The sequence below is a fragment of the Parambassis ranga genome, chromosome 3 (assembly GCF_900634625.1).
Source record: "Parambassis ranga chromosome 3, fParRan2.1, whole genome shotgun sequence".
Lineage (NCBI taxonomy): Eukaryota > Metazoa > Chordata > Actinopteri > Ambassidae > Parambassis > Parambassis ranga.
In genome coordinates this window covers 13,805,447-13,822,247 of record NC_041024.1, presented here as the reverse complement: position 1 = coordinate 13,822,247, position 16,801 = coordinate 13,805,447, and the positions used below count along the sequence as shown (strand labels likewise).

General features: G+C 37.9%; 1 protein-coding gene across 1 annotated transcript in view; it reads right to left on the bottom strand.

The window, feature by feature from the left end:
* LOC114433624 (CUB and sushi domain-containing protein 1-like) overlaps positions 1 to 16,801 on the bottom strand; it is a 219,612-nt gene that overhangs the window by 114,156 nt on the left and 88,655 nt on the right. Inside the window, exons 8-10 of the mRNA XM_028402269.1 lie at positions 11,519 to 11,600; positions 7,415 to 7,539; positions 3,839 to 3,960 (exon numbers count right to left, since the gene is read on the bottom strand). Of these exons, the coding sequence (XP_028258070.1) occupies positions 3,839 to 3,960; positions 7,415 to 7,539; positions 11,519 to 11,600 (329 nt within the window). The remainder of the gene's footprint in view (positions 1 to 3,838; positions 3,961 to 7,414; positions 7,540 to 11,518; positions 11,601 to 16,801) is intronic.

The following is a 16,801-nucleotide window of genomic DNA, read 5'->3' as shown; positions in this document are numbered from 1 at the left end:
TGTATATCAAGTGGAGGAGTTTGAGTGTCTCAGGGTGTTATTTACAAGTGATGGCAAAGTATAAGTTAAGCTATAGGAGAAAGTTCTTTATTTATGTCTAAGCCTCTACTCGCACTAATCATTTTGTCATAAACTTTGACCAAAATACCTAGATCATTAAAACCTATATCTGGGATCACTCTCTAAGAAGAGTTGAGAAACTCAGTTATCCAGAACCCAGTGGACGCCTGTTTGGATGTCTGGGTATCCACTGGGAAGGTCTACCAGACAGGGCCAGCTAGTAAGAGACCCTGAGGCCAGGCCACAAATTACTGGAGGGATTATGTCACCCTGCTGGCCTGAGAACAGCTGGAAATTCTTAAGATGGAGCTGGAGACAGGGTGGTGCTACTATTGCCGTTGCTACCTCACCACTGATACACTGATCAGCTTGAAGAACGGAAACTAATGAACAAATAAATGATTCAACACACAAGTCATTTATGATCACTCCATAATCTTATTCGACAAACTCTGTCATATCTTGCATATGAGTTATTGTCTTATAACCAAAACAGTTTGTTTGTTTGTTCATATGGCACCTAATCAAGTCATTCCCCATTGTATTGTCTTTTATCATTTTTTATCATTATATATCTTTTAGCATACAAATTCTAAAGGCACATGTTAGTCACATACAATTATGATGCCCTACTGAATTTTGTCCATTATGTAATCATCATGTAACAGCTTGAACAGTAATGTAGTTCAGCTGGAGAAATAGACAGGAATTTAACATATTCACTCCAAGGCCTTTATTGGTCTTCATTGGCCTCAATTTCACTGTCAAGTAAAATTTAACAGAAACTGATAGAATGTCACAGAATGTGTCCTGCCAACGCTAAAGTGATGATGATGATTCTTGCATGAGAATGACCCAACATCCAATCCAACACACACACACACACACACACACACACAGGCTAATATGTATTCATCAGGAAAAAGACAGCAATGATTAGAGGCTTAATGGGCATGTGTGATGATGCGTTTCAGGGTGTGTGTGTGTGTGTGTGTGTGAGTAGTCAGGCATGGTTCAGATTTGAACAAAATAATTATCTGCTTGATACTGATGAATCAAACAACTGACACAAACAGTAACACACACACACACACACACACTTATAATTCCATTTTTTCTGCTACCAACCCAAGTCTTCCCTCGCCACAACCTGAAGGTTGACAGTTTAGCCCAAAACATATTTTTCACAATCTCTGGCAGTTAGCAATTAAGTTGGCAGACAGAAAACACACAGTCAACATTCATAAAATCACACACAAGCATGTGTGTGCGTGTGTGTGTAAATAATAGCACAGGCAGGCACAGAATAGAGACATGCTCACAGTATACTGCTAACAGGCTGTCAGACCATAACAAACTGTATTGATTGTGCTGCTCTTATTCAAAACTTAAAAGAAAGACATACAGCAGCCGGCATTACTTATTGGCTATTTAGACTGGTGCACGTAAACTTACACAAAGGAGAAACAAAAGCCATGCACACTTCAATAAAAAACATTTGTCTCTGTTATAACATGTTATTGATGAAAGAAGTAATCTGGAATAATACACAGTCAAACGTGGAGCAAAGCAAAGAGTAAAGAAAAGAGCTGAGGAGACAAACATGCCAACAGAAAAAGAAAGATTTGTACAAAGGCTCTTCTTAATTATTTCTCTTTTAATGTCTTCCTCTCTTCCTAAATCTCTCCATCTCTTCTCTCTGAGTAGCCACAACAAGCACATAAACATTGTGTTTCTTTTCTGGGCAACTCACACACATACGGTTCTAAGTGACATGTTCGATCATCTGCCTCATTCCCTGTATGTATGTATGCAAATTACATCATGATTCAAGATCAATGACTAAATGGGTATGTATATGTAGGAAGACGTACAAAAACAACACACACAACAAGCTATAAGCCTAAAAGAAATGTGTTGCAGGTATTCCTAATAATATTTGAAATTTGGTAAGGGAATAGTGAATAGGGCCATATTGTTTCACAACTGCTTTGTATAAAAAGAACTGCTCATTTTGAGAAGTTTAGACTGTAATCCAACTTCTTCAATGCCAACAAGAATACTAATCAAAATATTCTATTCCATTCTACTCTATTTTATTATTACTATACTATTCTTCTTTAGTAGTGTGGTGCATCTATAACTGCCTTTATGTGCACTTCCTCTCTGGCCTTGTCTCTCCCTTTGCGTATGTAGTGACATTCTGCAAATGCCAGCAGCTGTAGTAGCTGATAATCTGTCACTATAGCACACTTTTGAGCAGCTCTCAAAGTGTGAGGAATTAAAACATACTCACGACCATGAACATGAATGACCACAGGCATTATGAAAGAAAATGATAATATGGCATCCCATCTGTCATAAGGTAATCCTATGTGAACTATTATAAAACACTGTATTCACTATTAAACCACATGTAAGGCACATTCTCAGCCTGTTATCTGACATCATAATATTTGTCATGATACCTGTATGCAGCCATATCAGTTTATTGCAATGTATAGTGGGTTTTTATAAGAAACTGGCAATGGCTGCAGACACATTCAATACAGCACTGTATTCTATTAAAGACTCATCCCTACATGAATAGTGTGGATGTAAACTAACAAACACTGGCCTAGCTGACACAAGCTACCATCTTTCTCTCAAGGTCAAAGAGGCACAGAGAGGAGTAGAAAGTCATTTCCTGTCTGGTTTTCTTTTTCTACTTTTTATATTTTTGTTCTGTCTGCACAATTATATCTCACTACTTCTCCAACCCTCTGTGGCTCAGAGGTGAGTAGACTATTTCCATCAATCTTTTGAGAAAACTTTAATGTCACATGTCAAGTATCTGCTCAGACATTCAAAGCTTTACCTTTTCCTTTTCTCTCTTCCTTATTTCTCCCTTTTTGGTGTGAAGAAGCTAGCTGAATATGCATTCCTATATTTCTTCTTCTCTATTTTTTCTTGATAGTTTTAGTGAGCTCATTGCTATCTTACTTTCTTTTTGCTCTCCCTTTTTCCACTCCCACCATCTTTAAACTTAACATTTTAGACAAATCAAAGTGAAAGCAGGGAAGCAGATGACAGAAAAAGAAAGTGGATGGGAAGAGAGCAGAGTAGAGCAGGCTAGATGAGGGAGAGAGGCGAGAAGATAGCAGAGAAAAAAGAACTCTCAAGTGTTGGGACAAAATGAGAGGAAAGCAGAGGGTAAGGGGGAGAGGAAAGGGGAAGAGCTGAGAGCGGAGAGTACAGATGCAAGGACAGGGGAAAAGAAGTAAAGACATGATGCACGAAGAGACATGAAGAGAAGAGAATTGCACAAAATAAACTGTACATAGAGGGGCTTGAGATGTGTTACAGCAGGTACATGAATAATTCATGTCTACACAACAATGAATCGACAACAAAAGCTGTCTTCTCAAAACTGCAGAGATGTGGTGACCATGAGCTCCACAACAGAAACAGAATTCCGTCAGCAAACACGGAAAACAAGAGGGAAGCCAAAAACAACAGACAGTCTGCACACTGTGTCATGGTTTCTTGCTTACAGCTTTTTACGACAATTCAGACCCTCTTTTTTGCCTTTCCTGCCTCTCATTGCTGCATTTTTGAATCCATATTTACCACAGGAAGGCTCTGGGCATTCATACATCCAGTAATGTTGTGCCCAAAGCCACACACACACACACCAGAAAAAAATCTCAAGTTTCAACGTGAATCATGTTATTTAATTTGTTGATATAGGGTAAAGAAGAATTACTGTGTTTGATTTAAACAATGAAAATGAACTCACCTTCCCAGAGTCCATTGCAGTGATGACCCACACACAGTGAGCATTGTTCTCATATTGAACTGGATAGTTAGGAGAAGTTATGACCCCTCTAGGCCCCCTTAGGTTACTGCCACAGGTACGAGCTGTAGAAAAAGACAGACAAGAGATTAAAAAAAGATTCACAGGGCAGTCAAAACTTTTGCCTACAAAAATAGAAAAGATAGAAACATGGTATGATTCAGAACTTCACATGAAACCAACCAAACCAACCCACTAAACCACCTCTGACTGCCAGCATGTCATTGTGCATTGAGGCTGCATTACTGCTTTAAGTTTAGTAAATGTGCAAAGGTGAGCATAGTCAGAGGAAAGAGGGGGTATTCAGTGCAGCTTTTTATTGCACTGACTGCATGACATGCCTAATGATCCAAAATCAAACGTTGTCTTTTTAAGCCTAGTATGCATAAAGAAAACATTTAACAGGAAAAAAGACTATAAGAGTGAACATAACATACACACAAACATGTTGACAGAAAAGGACAGGGGTAAAAAAGTGATTAAAAGAGAGTTTAAAGAGCGAGAGAAAATAAAGTGAAAAGAGACAGGAAGAAGAAGTAAAGTAGAAGGGCAAGAGGCAAGAAAAAAGACAAAAAATACCCGAAGAGAAAGGAAGAGAGAGGAGGACCTTAGATGACTGATCTGCCTGTTAATTAGAAAAGAGAGCTGAAACACACTGTGATACACACAGCTACACGGACACACAGGAACACATTCGTGGCGATTCATCTCAGAGACCAGCTTCTAATTAACAGTAAAGCCTCAGTAGAGAATGAGAGAGGCTCGTGGGTTTGAATCCCAGGAGAGTGATCACACCAGATAATACAATACACCAGAGTTACAGTGTAGACATTTTTAACCTCTGCCTGCCTGCCTGCCTGCTTATTCGCAGCAGTCTACTTTCTTTCTTCGTTGCTATTATTTCTTTTTTAAATTTATATTTCCCTCTACATGAAACAGCAAACTATATAAATCACTGTCCCACACATATTTCTCTCAATGCCCAGTTTTCAGCCATTGTTAGGTTGTGCAAGGTCATCAAGCTGAAAATTTGGATTCATATTTTTCTTTAAAATATACTCTTCTGGCTTTAAAGATTAAGGAATGCAAACCATCTCAGTATTTTCTGAAACAGCTCATTTGACTGCTTCATTAAAGAAATTAATAAAATTAAATGCATATTGGAGGAACTTTTCACCCAATGTTTTAATTTGTGCACAGTCCAACTGGTATTGCCTGAGAGAGGCATTTTATTCTCTTGCAAAAGGCTACTTTGATTCCAAACAGACTGGTTGGAAAAAACTTTAATAAAGCTAACCAAACATCAGACTAAACAATTATACAAATTGTTACTTGAAAATATAAGTAGTAAAAGGAATATTCAAATCTTTCCATCACTTTTAGTGTCTTACTCTCTAACTGACATGGCAGGCCAGTATCATGGATTCAGGCAGGTTCCTGTATATAGGCACGACACAGAGAGACACACGCCGGTTATAACACGATGTGACAGGGACCCTACAGTATGTGCCTGAGCACAGGGACTGCCTGTCCATCACACACACAGGGCTCAAGGCAAACACTGCTGCAGACATGTGGTGTGTGACATTGTCCTTTGGATGCTGTCAATACATATGTGTTTGTCAGTTTATGCGCATATGCACTTTGTATGCTAGCTGCCTGCCTTTTCATTGTCAGTAAATATGTGGACAGTGAGAGCATTACTGCCCTGCCACTTATCCAGCTATTAATTTAGTTACTCAGCCAGAAGACACTCATTCTGTTTTAACATCAACAACCATTAAAATAAAAATCCCATGTATGATGTCTTCTCTGTAGATTACAATGCATTGTAAATGTGGATCTGTATTGTATTATATTATCCAGGTGCTGCTGGTTGCTGTGGGAGGGGGTAATGAATGTTTTTTCCACACTGATCAAAGAAATAAGCTGATTAAACATTTGCTATTTCTTACAACTCTTGAGACCATTTTGTCTGGCTCTGGCACAAAAGATGATGCTCTACTCCCTAATCCCACCTGCGACATTCATATTGGCTTAACTTTTTTTTTCTTTTTAATAAGGGAAACAGTCATTAGTGATTTGAGCAGAAATTTCAGCAGAGATTTAGAGGTCTGTAACCAGGCTTTGGGCAACAGCCTGGGAATCTTAGTCAGAGTATTATAAAGGATAAGGCTGGCATTACTGTATCTGTTTATTATCATCGACAAAACATCTTCTGAAGAAACAAAATCAATACTTTTATCTTAATTGTATTGTCTTCATGGCAACAAAGCATGTACACATCATTCATATATACAACTTCATGTTGATCCAAAAACTGTTTAAAAAAACACTGAAGATTCATAATGTTACACTTAGATTTTTTTGTATTATGATAAACAGTTATCAATACTTTTCCGTTTAGGAAGCCAGATTAAAGATTTTTTTTCTTTTATTTTCTTAACATTCGGCTGACTAAGGCTATAATAGGATGGTAAAGGGTACTTGGGTTTAACACCTTGCTCCTCCTAAAGGCATTGAACAGTGTCCTTGAACATTACACAGTATCCTACATAAGCAGGTCAGCACCTCACCAGGAAGCATCTTTATAATCACTGTATGTGAATGTGACACGTATAACTCTTCCCAGGATAAATGAAATATATGGCCATGGAAGGATTAAAAAATCAATCATTTTATATAGAATGAAATTCAAAACCCTGCTTTTTTTCAGTACTTTGTATATTTAAACTTTAAAAATCCCCCTGATCAATTAAATCTTTTAAGTTAAAATCTATTTAGTGATGTCTCTAATCACATATGTGCTGTTGAAATGTGTGAATATCTGTTTCTTTCTGTTCTCTTGAAAAAATGATCACGGTCTTAAAGAGATGACCTGATTATACAGCATGTGTCATGACATAAGAATTTTAAAAGAATGGTGTGATCATATCAGGGACAGCAAGTCCCCACAGAACAGAAACCCCATTAGCCAATTTTAATAGAGAGGTTGTGTTACAATGCTGCAATGAAGATCCCTTCTTTATGCTGCCTTTGCTCTTTTTTAGGCTTTCACCAACAACAGATTTATCCAGTCTTATGCACACTTCATGCTTTCAAAGGACATTGCACAAGCAGCGTTGTGTCTTGAATCAATTGCCCTGTGTGATGTGTTTTTGCAATTTCAGAGGGACAACAAAATAGCCCCCACTTTCTTGTTTTTTCACCTATCACACCCAATGGGCTGAAAACAATTACAGTCAAATGTTTGTGTCATAAAAATTATATTTAATTTCTGTGTATATTCATGTAATATTTCACTGCATTTAAAAGGACAGAAAAACAAGGGCTGGGAGAAGAGACGATAACATCCCCATATGTTTCCAAAGGATATACATATCCACATACCACATACAACAGTGGTGGCAAAGATTTTAAATTTGCAATAAACCACATTGTGGTTTTAGTGAAAACGATTAAAAAAACAGATGCATCTATGACACCTATGACTACTTGAACCTGCAAGTTCCAACTTACTTCTGCAGATGGGTCTGTGGTCACTCCAGGCAGCCAGTGTATCAGTGACTCTCTGACACGTGATGCTCTTAGATCCTTGTAGCACATAGCTGTCATCACAGCTGAACTGGACGCTGGAGCCGACTCTAGTTAGGGAGAAACAACAGTAACAACACTTGTCAGAGACAGTAATAACAGTAACTTTGATAATTGCTTCAAAAAGTCACAGTCAGTTGATAACATGAGACTTGTGAGAAGCTCTTACATAATTGAGAAACTGCTCCCTTTTTGGACGATAATGGCTGAGATAATGTCTGAATGACAGCCATGGTATTTATGATGGAGTGCTTTTTAGGCAATCCTCATGCTTAGCTTTAAAACACATTTCAGTGAGCTAAACACTAGAGGACGGAGTAATAGCTGCTCACACCTGTGTCTGTCATGTATTTCAGGGGTCACTTTCACTGCTGCTCACTTGTGGTCAGTGTCTCTAGCTAAGTCACCTCTGTTAGATTGTGGAATTAAATCGTTTGTATGGCCTGTGCTGACCTTATATATAAGGAAAATGATGCTCATCAAGCCCATACCTGCTTGTGTGGATCAAAAGATGTCTGCCATGGGTGGGTTTCAATCCACACCTCCAGGCAGGCTGTGACCTGAACGCAACACCTTATGCGGTTCAGCCATCCTGACTGATCTGTTTCCAAAGGATCTGCAGGCATTTATTAATACTACAAACATATTCTGATAGGCACCAAATATTATTACCTCTACAACAGCATTTGCACTACAAAAAATACCTAGACAAATGCTCCAAGACCACCTCAGCAAATGACTTGAATGACTGGGTCACACTCCATTTACTATGTAGGGTCAGATAGGATCTACGATTGATCCACTTCTTTAAGACTCTTTCATATTTCATACCTTCCTTTGTTGTTGCCTTTTCTCCTATTGTCTGCGTCCTTCCTATTCTGCTCTATTTTCTATTGTCCATTTGTCATTCCTTCTCTCACATCTCTTATAATTTGTTCTGATCATTCTTATTTTCCCCATTCTCTCTGACTCCCTACTGTCAAACACATGAGAGGGACATTCCACCATCTAAGTGGAAGCCTGCATGGTGTCTTGTCTGTGAAGCTTAATGTCTCCTCCCTGCTGACACACACCACAGTCTACCACCTGGCCAAACATTTGCAACACACAATTCTGGTTGTTTCATCGACTCCACCCTGTTGTTTAACACTGTGCAGTTGTGCAGCTTGGCCAGATCTCCCTGTCAGTGCCTTTGTCACCGAGTGTTTGGTCATTCGGTTCTGTCACAGCTTCTGCCGCTTTCATGACACTGATGACACTGGAAATACCTTTTCATTCTGCCACTCACTGTGAAATTTACAATTACAGGAAAGAAAATATTTTTTCGCCTCACAAAGGGCCGTGACCTTTCCATCAATCTGTGTGTGTGGTTGTCTATGAATCAAAACAGCCATGACACAGCAAGTTACAGTCATCTTGCACATGGTCCGTAAGACAAAACTTCTGTTTCCTATCTTTTGATTTCTCCTTGCATTTTTTTTTAAATTCACTGACCACAATACAACCTGTGAAGCACCATGGCATGAAGCTGTGACATGAAAAAAAGCTTTAGAGTTTGACCTTTGAGGGCAGTTTCAATGATATAGTGTAGAAATATCATAAATATCAGTGTATTTTTGGAAATGTAAGATCACCGATCATAGTTGTTAGATGATGTACCTCCTGCAGGGGAAATATTCTAATCTTCTAGGTGAAAAATACCACTCAGAGACTTGGCTTGATTCAGAAAATTCTAGATTTCCCCATGATAGACCGTGTCAAAGGTGTTAATGGGGGTTCAGCCATAAACTAAAAAAACAACCACTATTTGCCCACTGCCTCTGAGTCTATATCTATCAGCTCTTCAACTGTTAGGGTCTTTGTGGTTTCAAACTATTTTAGTTTTAATATTAGTGAGGAGAAATATTTTTATTTAAGAGAACTACAGAGAATTCCTTAGTCACATCCATGTGACGGGTCAGAGTGATTTTGTAAACATCTGGGTCTGATTTGCACAAAAAAGTGATGACCCTTGTTAAGGGTTTTTGGGTGTAATTCAATAGAAGAAGATGCCAGAAATTTGGCACAGCAGTGATTATTAAAGGTCTATTTTCTATTTGGACCCATTTTTCTTGATAGCCATGTACCAGAACCTGATCTTCCTTTCAATGCAATTCAACATCCCTTACTTCAAAGCAAAGCCAAATGTGCCTGTTTGGTTGTATGATGCTTTTTGTCCCATATCCCTTCCATAGCACCGGCTCTCAACTAGACTGAAGAATATCTTTAGAGTTCGGCTGCTCTAATACAGCCCGACTCAACACCACAGCATTTTCTGCATTCAGAGATATGAATCTCCATTGCTCCTAAGTTTTCTTTAAAACCACTATTTTCTTCTTTTCTTTATGAAAGAAATTATTTTCTCATACTGCAAAATTTCTCTAAATCTTTCTCTCATATTTATAAAGATAAAATGTCCGAGTGTATAACAATGCTAGTAGAGTAGTTAGGGTAATCTCCAAATAATAGAATCTGCATCAGATAAGAATCAGATAAAAAGAAATATTAAAAAAGAAGAAAGAAAGGACAGTTGAACTAGCTAGCAGGGGTAATATTGTTACACTTCTTAATCAAATAAGATAAAAATAATGTCAAACAAAAAATTAAATGACCAGAAACTGATTTTCATTACTTATGAGATAATCAGACAGTCATGTTAGTGATATTAACCTCTACAGTTCTTCAGCGCTATCTTGGGAGACAGTAGTAGTGGTCTCCCAAGATACAGTGGTATCAACATTAAATAAACATCTGTCAACATGAATGATGACTAGTTACATACAAATATTAGCCTAGACACACACTATTATTTCCATAAATCAGGAGTCTGCAGTCAGCCAGTCTGGCTGACTGCAGACCAGTGTTTACTCATTCTGCTGTTGTTCTCTGCACTGTCTATATTAGCTGCTGGCATCAGTTGAAAACTTTGACAGTGGAAAATAAAACAGTAGTCTATCACCTACACAAGTGCACACTGCAAATCATTTTGGAATATGGAAAATGCTCCTTAAGACTTGTGACAAACCACCAAAAAAGTAGATGCTACAGCAACACTTGCATTTATAAAATCTATTTAAAGACTATGAAACTGATAATGCCAAGTATTTTTTTCATATATGAAACAAATATTAATTAGAAGGTAAAAGAAAAATACAGAAAATAATCCATCCAAAGACTGTAGGTGATTCCCTCTGTGGAGGTGTGGGCTGCAGTTCTCTATTTAAAAGATGTAAAATGCTGCAAATGGAAATTTTTTGAGTTCTTCAAGTTTGTTTCAATCCAGTTACATAAGGTGCTTCATATCTAAAAAGCCAGTCCTGTAACAACGGGTCCTCAACAGACATACATTATTTATGATGATACATAAACCCGAAAACACTTCAGTCTCCTCAGAAATGTTGCAGAACTTTGAGTCCTGACTCATTGGACAAATTCTGGGGGAAAAACTGGGGCAGACTGGAATTCGTTCTTAATTTGGAAGTTAAAAGGATTTCCTTGAGCAAAGAAGAGAGAAGGACAACTCAACACTAATGTGGGCTCTGATGTCACAATATCTGTAAAACGTCTTTACCCATCCAGTACAAACAGAAAAAGTCAAGCTCATCAGGTTTTACTCCCTCCTGTCTGTTGTCTATTGTCAATCTCACATGTAGCTCAAAACAGTGAAACAGAGGAGAAGGGAACTACCCAAGGGGACTTGGGTGTACTGTGCAAAATAAGCAACACTAAGTAATCAACACCTCCACTGAGGCCTTTCCTGATCCTTCTGTTTACCACTTGTACTGTGCTGAAAACAGCCAATCTGCTCTGACATATAAGTTAATGCAGCTCAACATAATCCAACCACAAAATAACCATACACTGAGCTCACTTCCTTCTTATCAAGAGCCATCAAAATGATAGGATACGTTGTGGGAGGTCAGCAACTATAATCAGAGCATTACACATGGAATCACAGTGGTTGTGATTTCCAAATGGGAGTTAACTTACTGGAAGTTGGAGCCCATCCTCTTGCCATTTTCAGGAACTCCTGGATCTGGACACACATCACCAGCAAGACCACTCTGACTCACTGAAAATCAGGGAAAAAACGCATTAGTGTTTAGCTTTCAAAGACATTTCAGACGCATTTAGGAGGAATGCGTGGATCATATCTTGCTGACAAATTTATCATTAAACTTCATATGTGTTTTTAGAGAAGAGATGACAGTGACTGAAAATATAGATTGTTCTTATCCTGACAATATCATCATTAAATCAGATTTAATTTAATGATAAATATAATACCTTAAACTGCGGCAAATATCCTTATCTCTTTAAACATAATACAAAAAACTAAATATGAAAACAAGGTGTTTTTCTTTTCTTTATTTTCATTCCTGACAGGTAGAAGATAAAGCTTTTTTTGTCAAAAATCAAAACCAGAAACCCTCATTATTGTTCACATTTTTATGATGAGCTTTTTGTTAATCCATAGCCTGTGAAGTCTATCCAACACAAAGTAAACAAGTGACAACTGTTCCTAGCATTCTACAAAAGAAGGACAAAATATGCTAACAAGTGTTGTATTACATTCACTGAAGAGGAAAATTGGAGTATCTGTGATTTGATTTGACAGCACAGACAACATTCTGAAAACCAACACATCTTTATCACAGCAGTTAGCAAGCATGAACAATGAAAAACATGAAATAATTAGTATGTAGTACTCTACCCTTCCAATGGTAAATTATTATAGTGGTTGCTTGAAAAAAAAGTTATTATTATTGTTATTATTATTATTATTGCATTACGTAGGGCAAGGTATCCTGCATTTACAATTATTTTATACAAATTTAATGTTTTGAACATTTCTTCATGTTCAAACTTGTAGAATAATTTGAAATCGGTTGCTCTATTATGTTTTGTTCTAAGAAACGTGTCACTTCTGGTTTGCCGGGCCTCATAGTCTTATTTGTTTAGTACTTTCGGATAAACATGCACCATGTCCGACCACAAATTTTGTCATTTACATACAGGAAGAGAAACTAAATTTAAAACAGGTTTTCATAACATTCAAATGGTGAAAGAACTGCTTCAGCCAACACATACAGAGATTTAATGACAAGATATTGGTATTACTGACATTCAGCATCTCTTTCCCCCATGTTTATCTCATCTATCATCATAATAAATAAAGAAAAAAAAAAGCACAAAAGCCATACACATAACATTTTTTTCTATCTTATATTTGGGAATATTGCATTGGTTTTAGACTTTTTTTTAGACTGGCTGGGAACATCTGTGGCATGTCTAGATTGTAATGTAAATGTAAATGAGACCAGACTACATGACAGAAACCAGTTTAGACCAGCTCTGTCTTAATGGAACTCTGTGGATGAATAATGATGGTTAGCAAGACACAAAAAGGAAGAAAATAAAGGGGAGGATAAATAAAATGCAGAGAAATGAGACCACAGTGGAACAAAGATAAGACAGAGAGAAAGAGAATGTCCTGCAGGGTTTAGATATATGAACTGGAGAAGGAGCAATATCTGACCTTTTAACACTTCTTTTTCTTTCTACCCATGTTTTCCTGTGTCCTTCTCCCTTGCCTCTCTCTCTTCCTGTTTCCCTGATCTGAATGTGCTCCCACTCAACTCCTTTCTACTTTTGTATTCTCCGTGTGTGCAGCCTGCTGTTTTTTTCCACCTCTCACACACATTAGCTGCAATTTACAGAGGGATGCCAAAGTTTTGTGCATCTTAGCATGAAAGATGGATGAATGATTTGCTGCGTTTGTGTGATTGTGTTTAGTGTGTGCTGAGTGGTTGTGGGTTATTGACACTACGTATGCATGTTTGTGTGAGATATGATGCAAACAGAACAAGCTGTCTTTCTGCTGCGCTGTGTTTTTGATGTTCTGTCCAAAAAAATAACCACACAAACACACTCTAAAACACACCCTCTCTCTTTAGTGATCTCTCATCACTTTCACTCATGGTCAAATGGCTTTTTGTTGGCATCAAATACAAAGGATCAAATTGCAAAAACAAACCCAACCCATGCAAACAACATGAGATTGTTACAGAAAAAAAAAGCTGACAAATATTACTGCTGGGTTCATGTCAAAAATCCTCAAGCGGACTTAATCCCATATTTGCACTTAAAAGACCATTCAACATTTAAACACAAGCTTATGATGCATAACGTCATTTCCATATCATCAAAGTGTCTCCAGAAAACCTTTCATCTCTAAAACTTTTTAGGGATTTCTAAAAAGTGATTACATTTCTTGTTGGTGCCCACATATGCAGGAAGTGTGTAGGAACCCTTATGTTTCATGCCAGTAATATGACTACAGTCAATGGCCAAACCTCCTATCTCCTGCCATTAATGACATCATAGAATTTCTGATTGGCGGATGAGGCGAAACACCCCCTATCTGTTCAGGAGGTTTTGCTCTTTGGCCATCGATATGACGTCTTAGTGCCATTTGCGCGCGTGAGTAGGAGTTCCGTGCGCGGCCTTCCGGAGACAGTAACTTCTCTGCCATCAATGACGTCATAGCCAAAATATACCACAGCCTCAAAGAATGTAGCGGACCTTTGGCTACATTCTGTACATTTACAGGTGTCGGAACCCACCACACCTGTAAACGCTGATTTATGGCTCCCTATCCTCACAGTGCTCAGCGTAAAACTTCAATATATAACCAATTTAGTATTCAGGGCCTTGAAAGACTTACAGTTTCTTCCAGGAAGTTATGTCATAGTCCTTCTCTCCCTTCTGAAAGTTAGCTAACACTGTTAACATCTTCTTGAGTCTGCCAGTAGAATAGCTGATTGACACAAGGGGCGGTGACAACAACAACAACACTGTGCTGTCCGCAGATGCTCCTGTCTATTAATTAGCCAAATTATATTATGTATTTTTGGTAATGTGTGTGTGTGTCATATACACATGTATATATTAGTCTATGATTAGAGTAGAGTCAAAACACATCCAGTAGTGTACTGAAAAAAAATAAAGAAAGAAAGAATTGTAGGACTTCTAAGTTTGGAAACTTAGAACCGCTGCAGTCATCCCACATGTAACAAGCATTAAAAAAAATTATTCAGCTGCTGCCATCACCACTCAACACACAACGCAGCCAGATTAGAGGTGACACCTGTTTTCTTTTTAAGACAAGAGTGTATCATGGACTATTAGTTCTGCCCATCCTAAATACTCAAGAGTATGTAAAACAAATGTAACTTACAACCATAAAGCTATCCCTGAAATGTATATTGACTTATGTTTGTGAAATATATTTATGCAAATAATTTACATTCTGTACAAAACACATATATAACAGATGCTTGTGGCACATTTAAGTGATCCTCTACAACTTCTGTTGCAGTTGTAGAGGTGCAGGGTTTGGTGTTAATAATTAGCAGCTTAGATGGTACACGTTTTTTATTTAATTCAGTACTGGAATTATAAATCTCCACAACACTGAATATGTACTGTGAGGCTGTCAATAAAGCCTTGTTCCTACTCTGATGTTGTCTATATTATAAGAAGCTGTTGGTAAATTACAAAGTGAGTTGGAGAGAAAAAAAAACTACTAGATAGGAAGCTGAGAGACAGCGAGCAGATGCAAGGAGAAGGAGGGAGATTGAAGGACTGCATGTTTGTTTGTGCGTGTGATCACCTGATGTGTGTTTCAGGTAAAAGCTTTTGAGGTGCTCTTCAGATGTGTGGAGTACAATTTGTTGATATGCTCTCCTCCACTGCCCTCTTCTTGTTGCCTCTTATCCACTCTGCCCTCTCCTTCTCCTCCATCTTCTCATGCTCACAGGTCAATCAGCCCAAGAGCGGGAGTCTGCAGCCATTTATCACAGCATCACAGGATTTTGCGCAGAAAAACTAATGATATGATGCCGAGTGTGATCAAACCCATTATAATATTCTGAAACCAACAGACTGAATGTCAGGTTTTAGGCTTCAATTGGTCGCCTGCACTTTCATCTCAGCAGACAGTGGCCTAGCACCACCTTGCCTGACAATCCAGAAGAAAACACTGATTATAAATCCCACTTTCAAAATGATGATTCATAGCAGGTTCTAGGTCATTGTCTGGGGAGTAAAACTCCTTAATCAGAATCTTTCAGCCTCTCTATAATTATGACACATTCACAGCAGTGAGCTAATGTTACTGCTGAGATGAGGTTTAATGACTTCAAGATAGGACGCTTTTATTTGAACCGTTTTATATGTTCTAGTTACCACTCTTACTTTGAAGCATTACTTTTAACAATCTTGTCTTATCTTAAGAGTGTGAGTATAATGCAGGATTCCGATCAACAGATGACTGTGAGAATAAACACATACAAAAGTATTTAAACTTATTCTCATAGGTTATGTCTACCAGACTGTGCTTTAATAAAGGCTAGAGGCTGTTACAGATAGTCTGTTAGATTATGATTCATTAGCCCTCCATTCTCTAGACAGGTAAAACTCATTACAACCAGCCTCTGGTTCTTTCTAATGATTATTTATTGCATATGAACTGCACATAAAGTCATAATATTGCCACTGGGAGTCATACAACGCTGTTCAAAGACTGGTTCAGGACCAAAAGTGGACATTTTTTATTGTTTTAATGAACCTGGTTGCCCAGTTAATGGCCTCCGTTTTGGTAACCAGGCTGAGCCAATGTAAAAACCCACATTTTCATCCAAATGACATCATTGTAAGCATGTTTTCAATGAGCATGGGTCCCTTGGTAAGCAAGTAAATTTCTCATTAATGTACAGAGCTGCACCAGCTTAGGGGATCCCTGGACTGCAGACAGTAGTTCACAGTCATTACCATCAGTCTTTGGCTCCACATAATGATTATAAATAACACTTCTTTTAAGAGCCTTAATAATTTTACAAGTAGGGTAGATACTTTTGAGAGTATTTAATCCTACGTGCAAGTAATACTGGTGATTACTCTGAAATGTGACCTAGTGCAGCATCGAATACATAACAAATCATACAGTTAACCTGTGCAGCTTTTAGAGCCAGTAAATATTCAATATAATGTCAGAAAACAAAGAAACAATCACATTTCTAAGGCTGTAAAATGTTTACATTGCAGGTGGAGAGAAACCTTCACAGACCACCATGGAAACTATGGCGTTAACTTCACAACAAGATGTTTCTGTTAGCTGCCCCTCCCTGAAACAAGCACTTCCAATATCTTTGGACTCTGAAGTCTATCTTCAGGCAATTCTTTTACATGGAAAACAACTTTGTATACAAC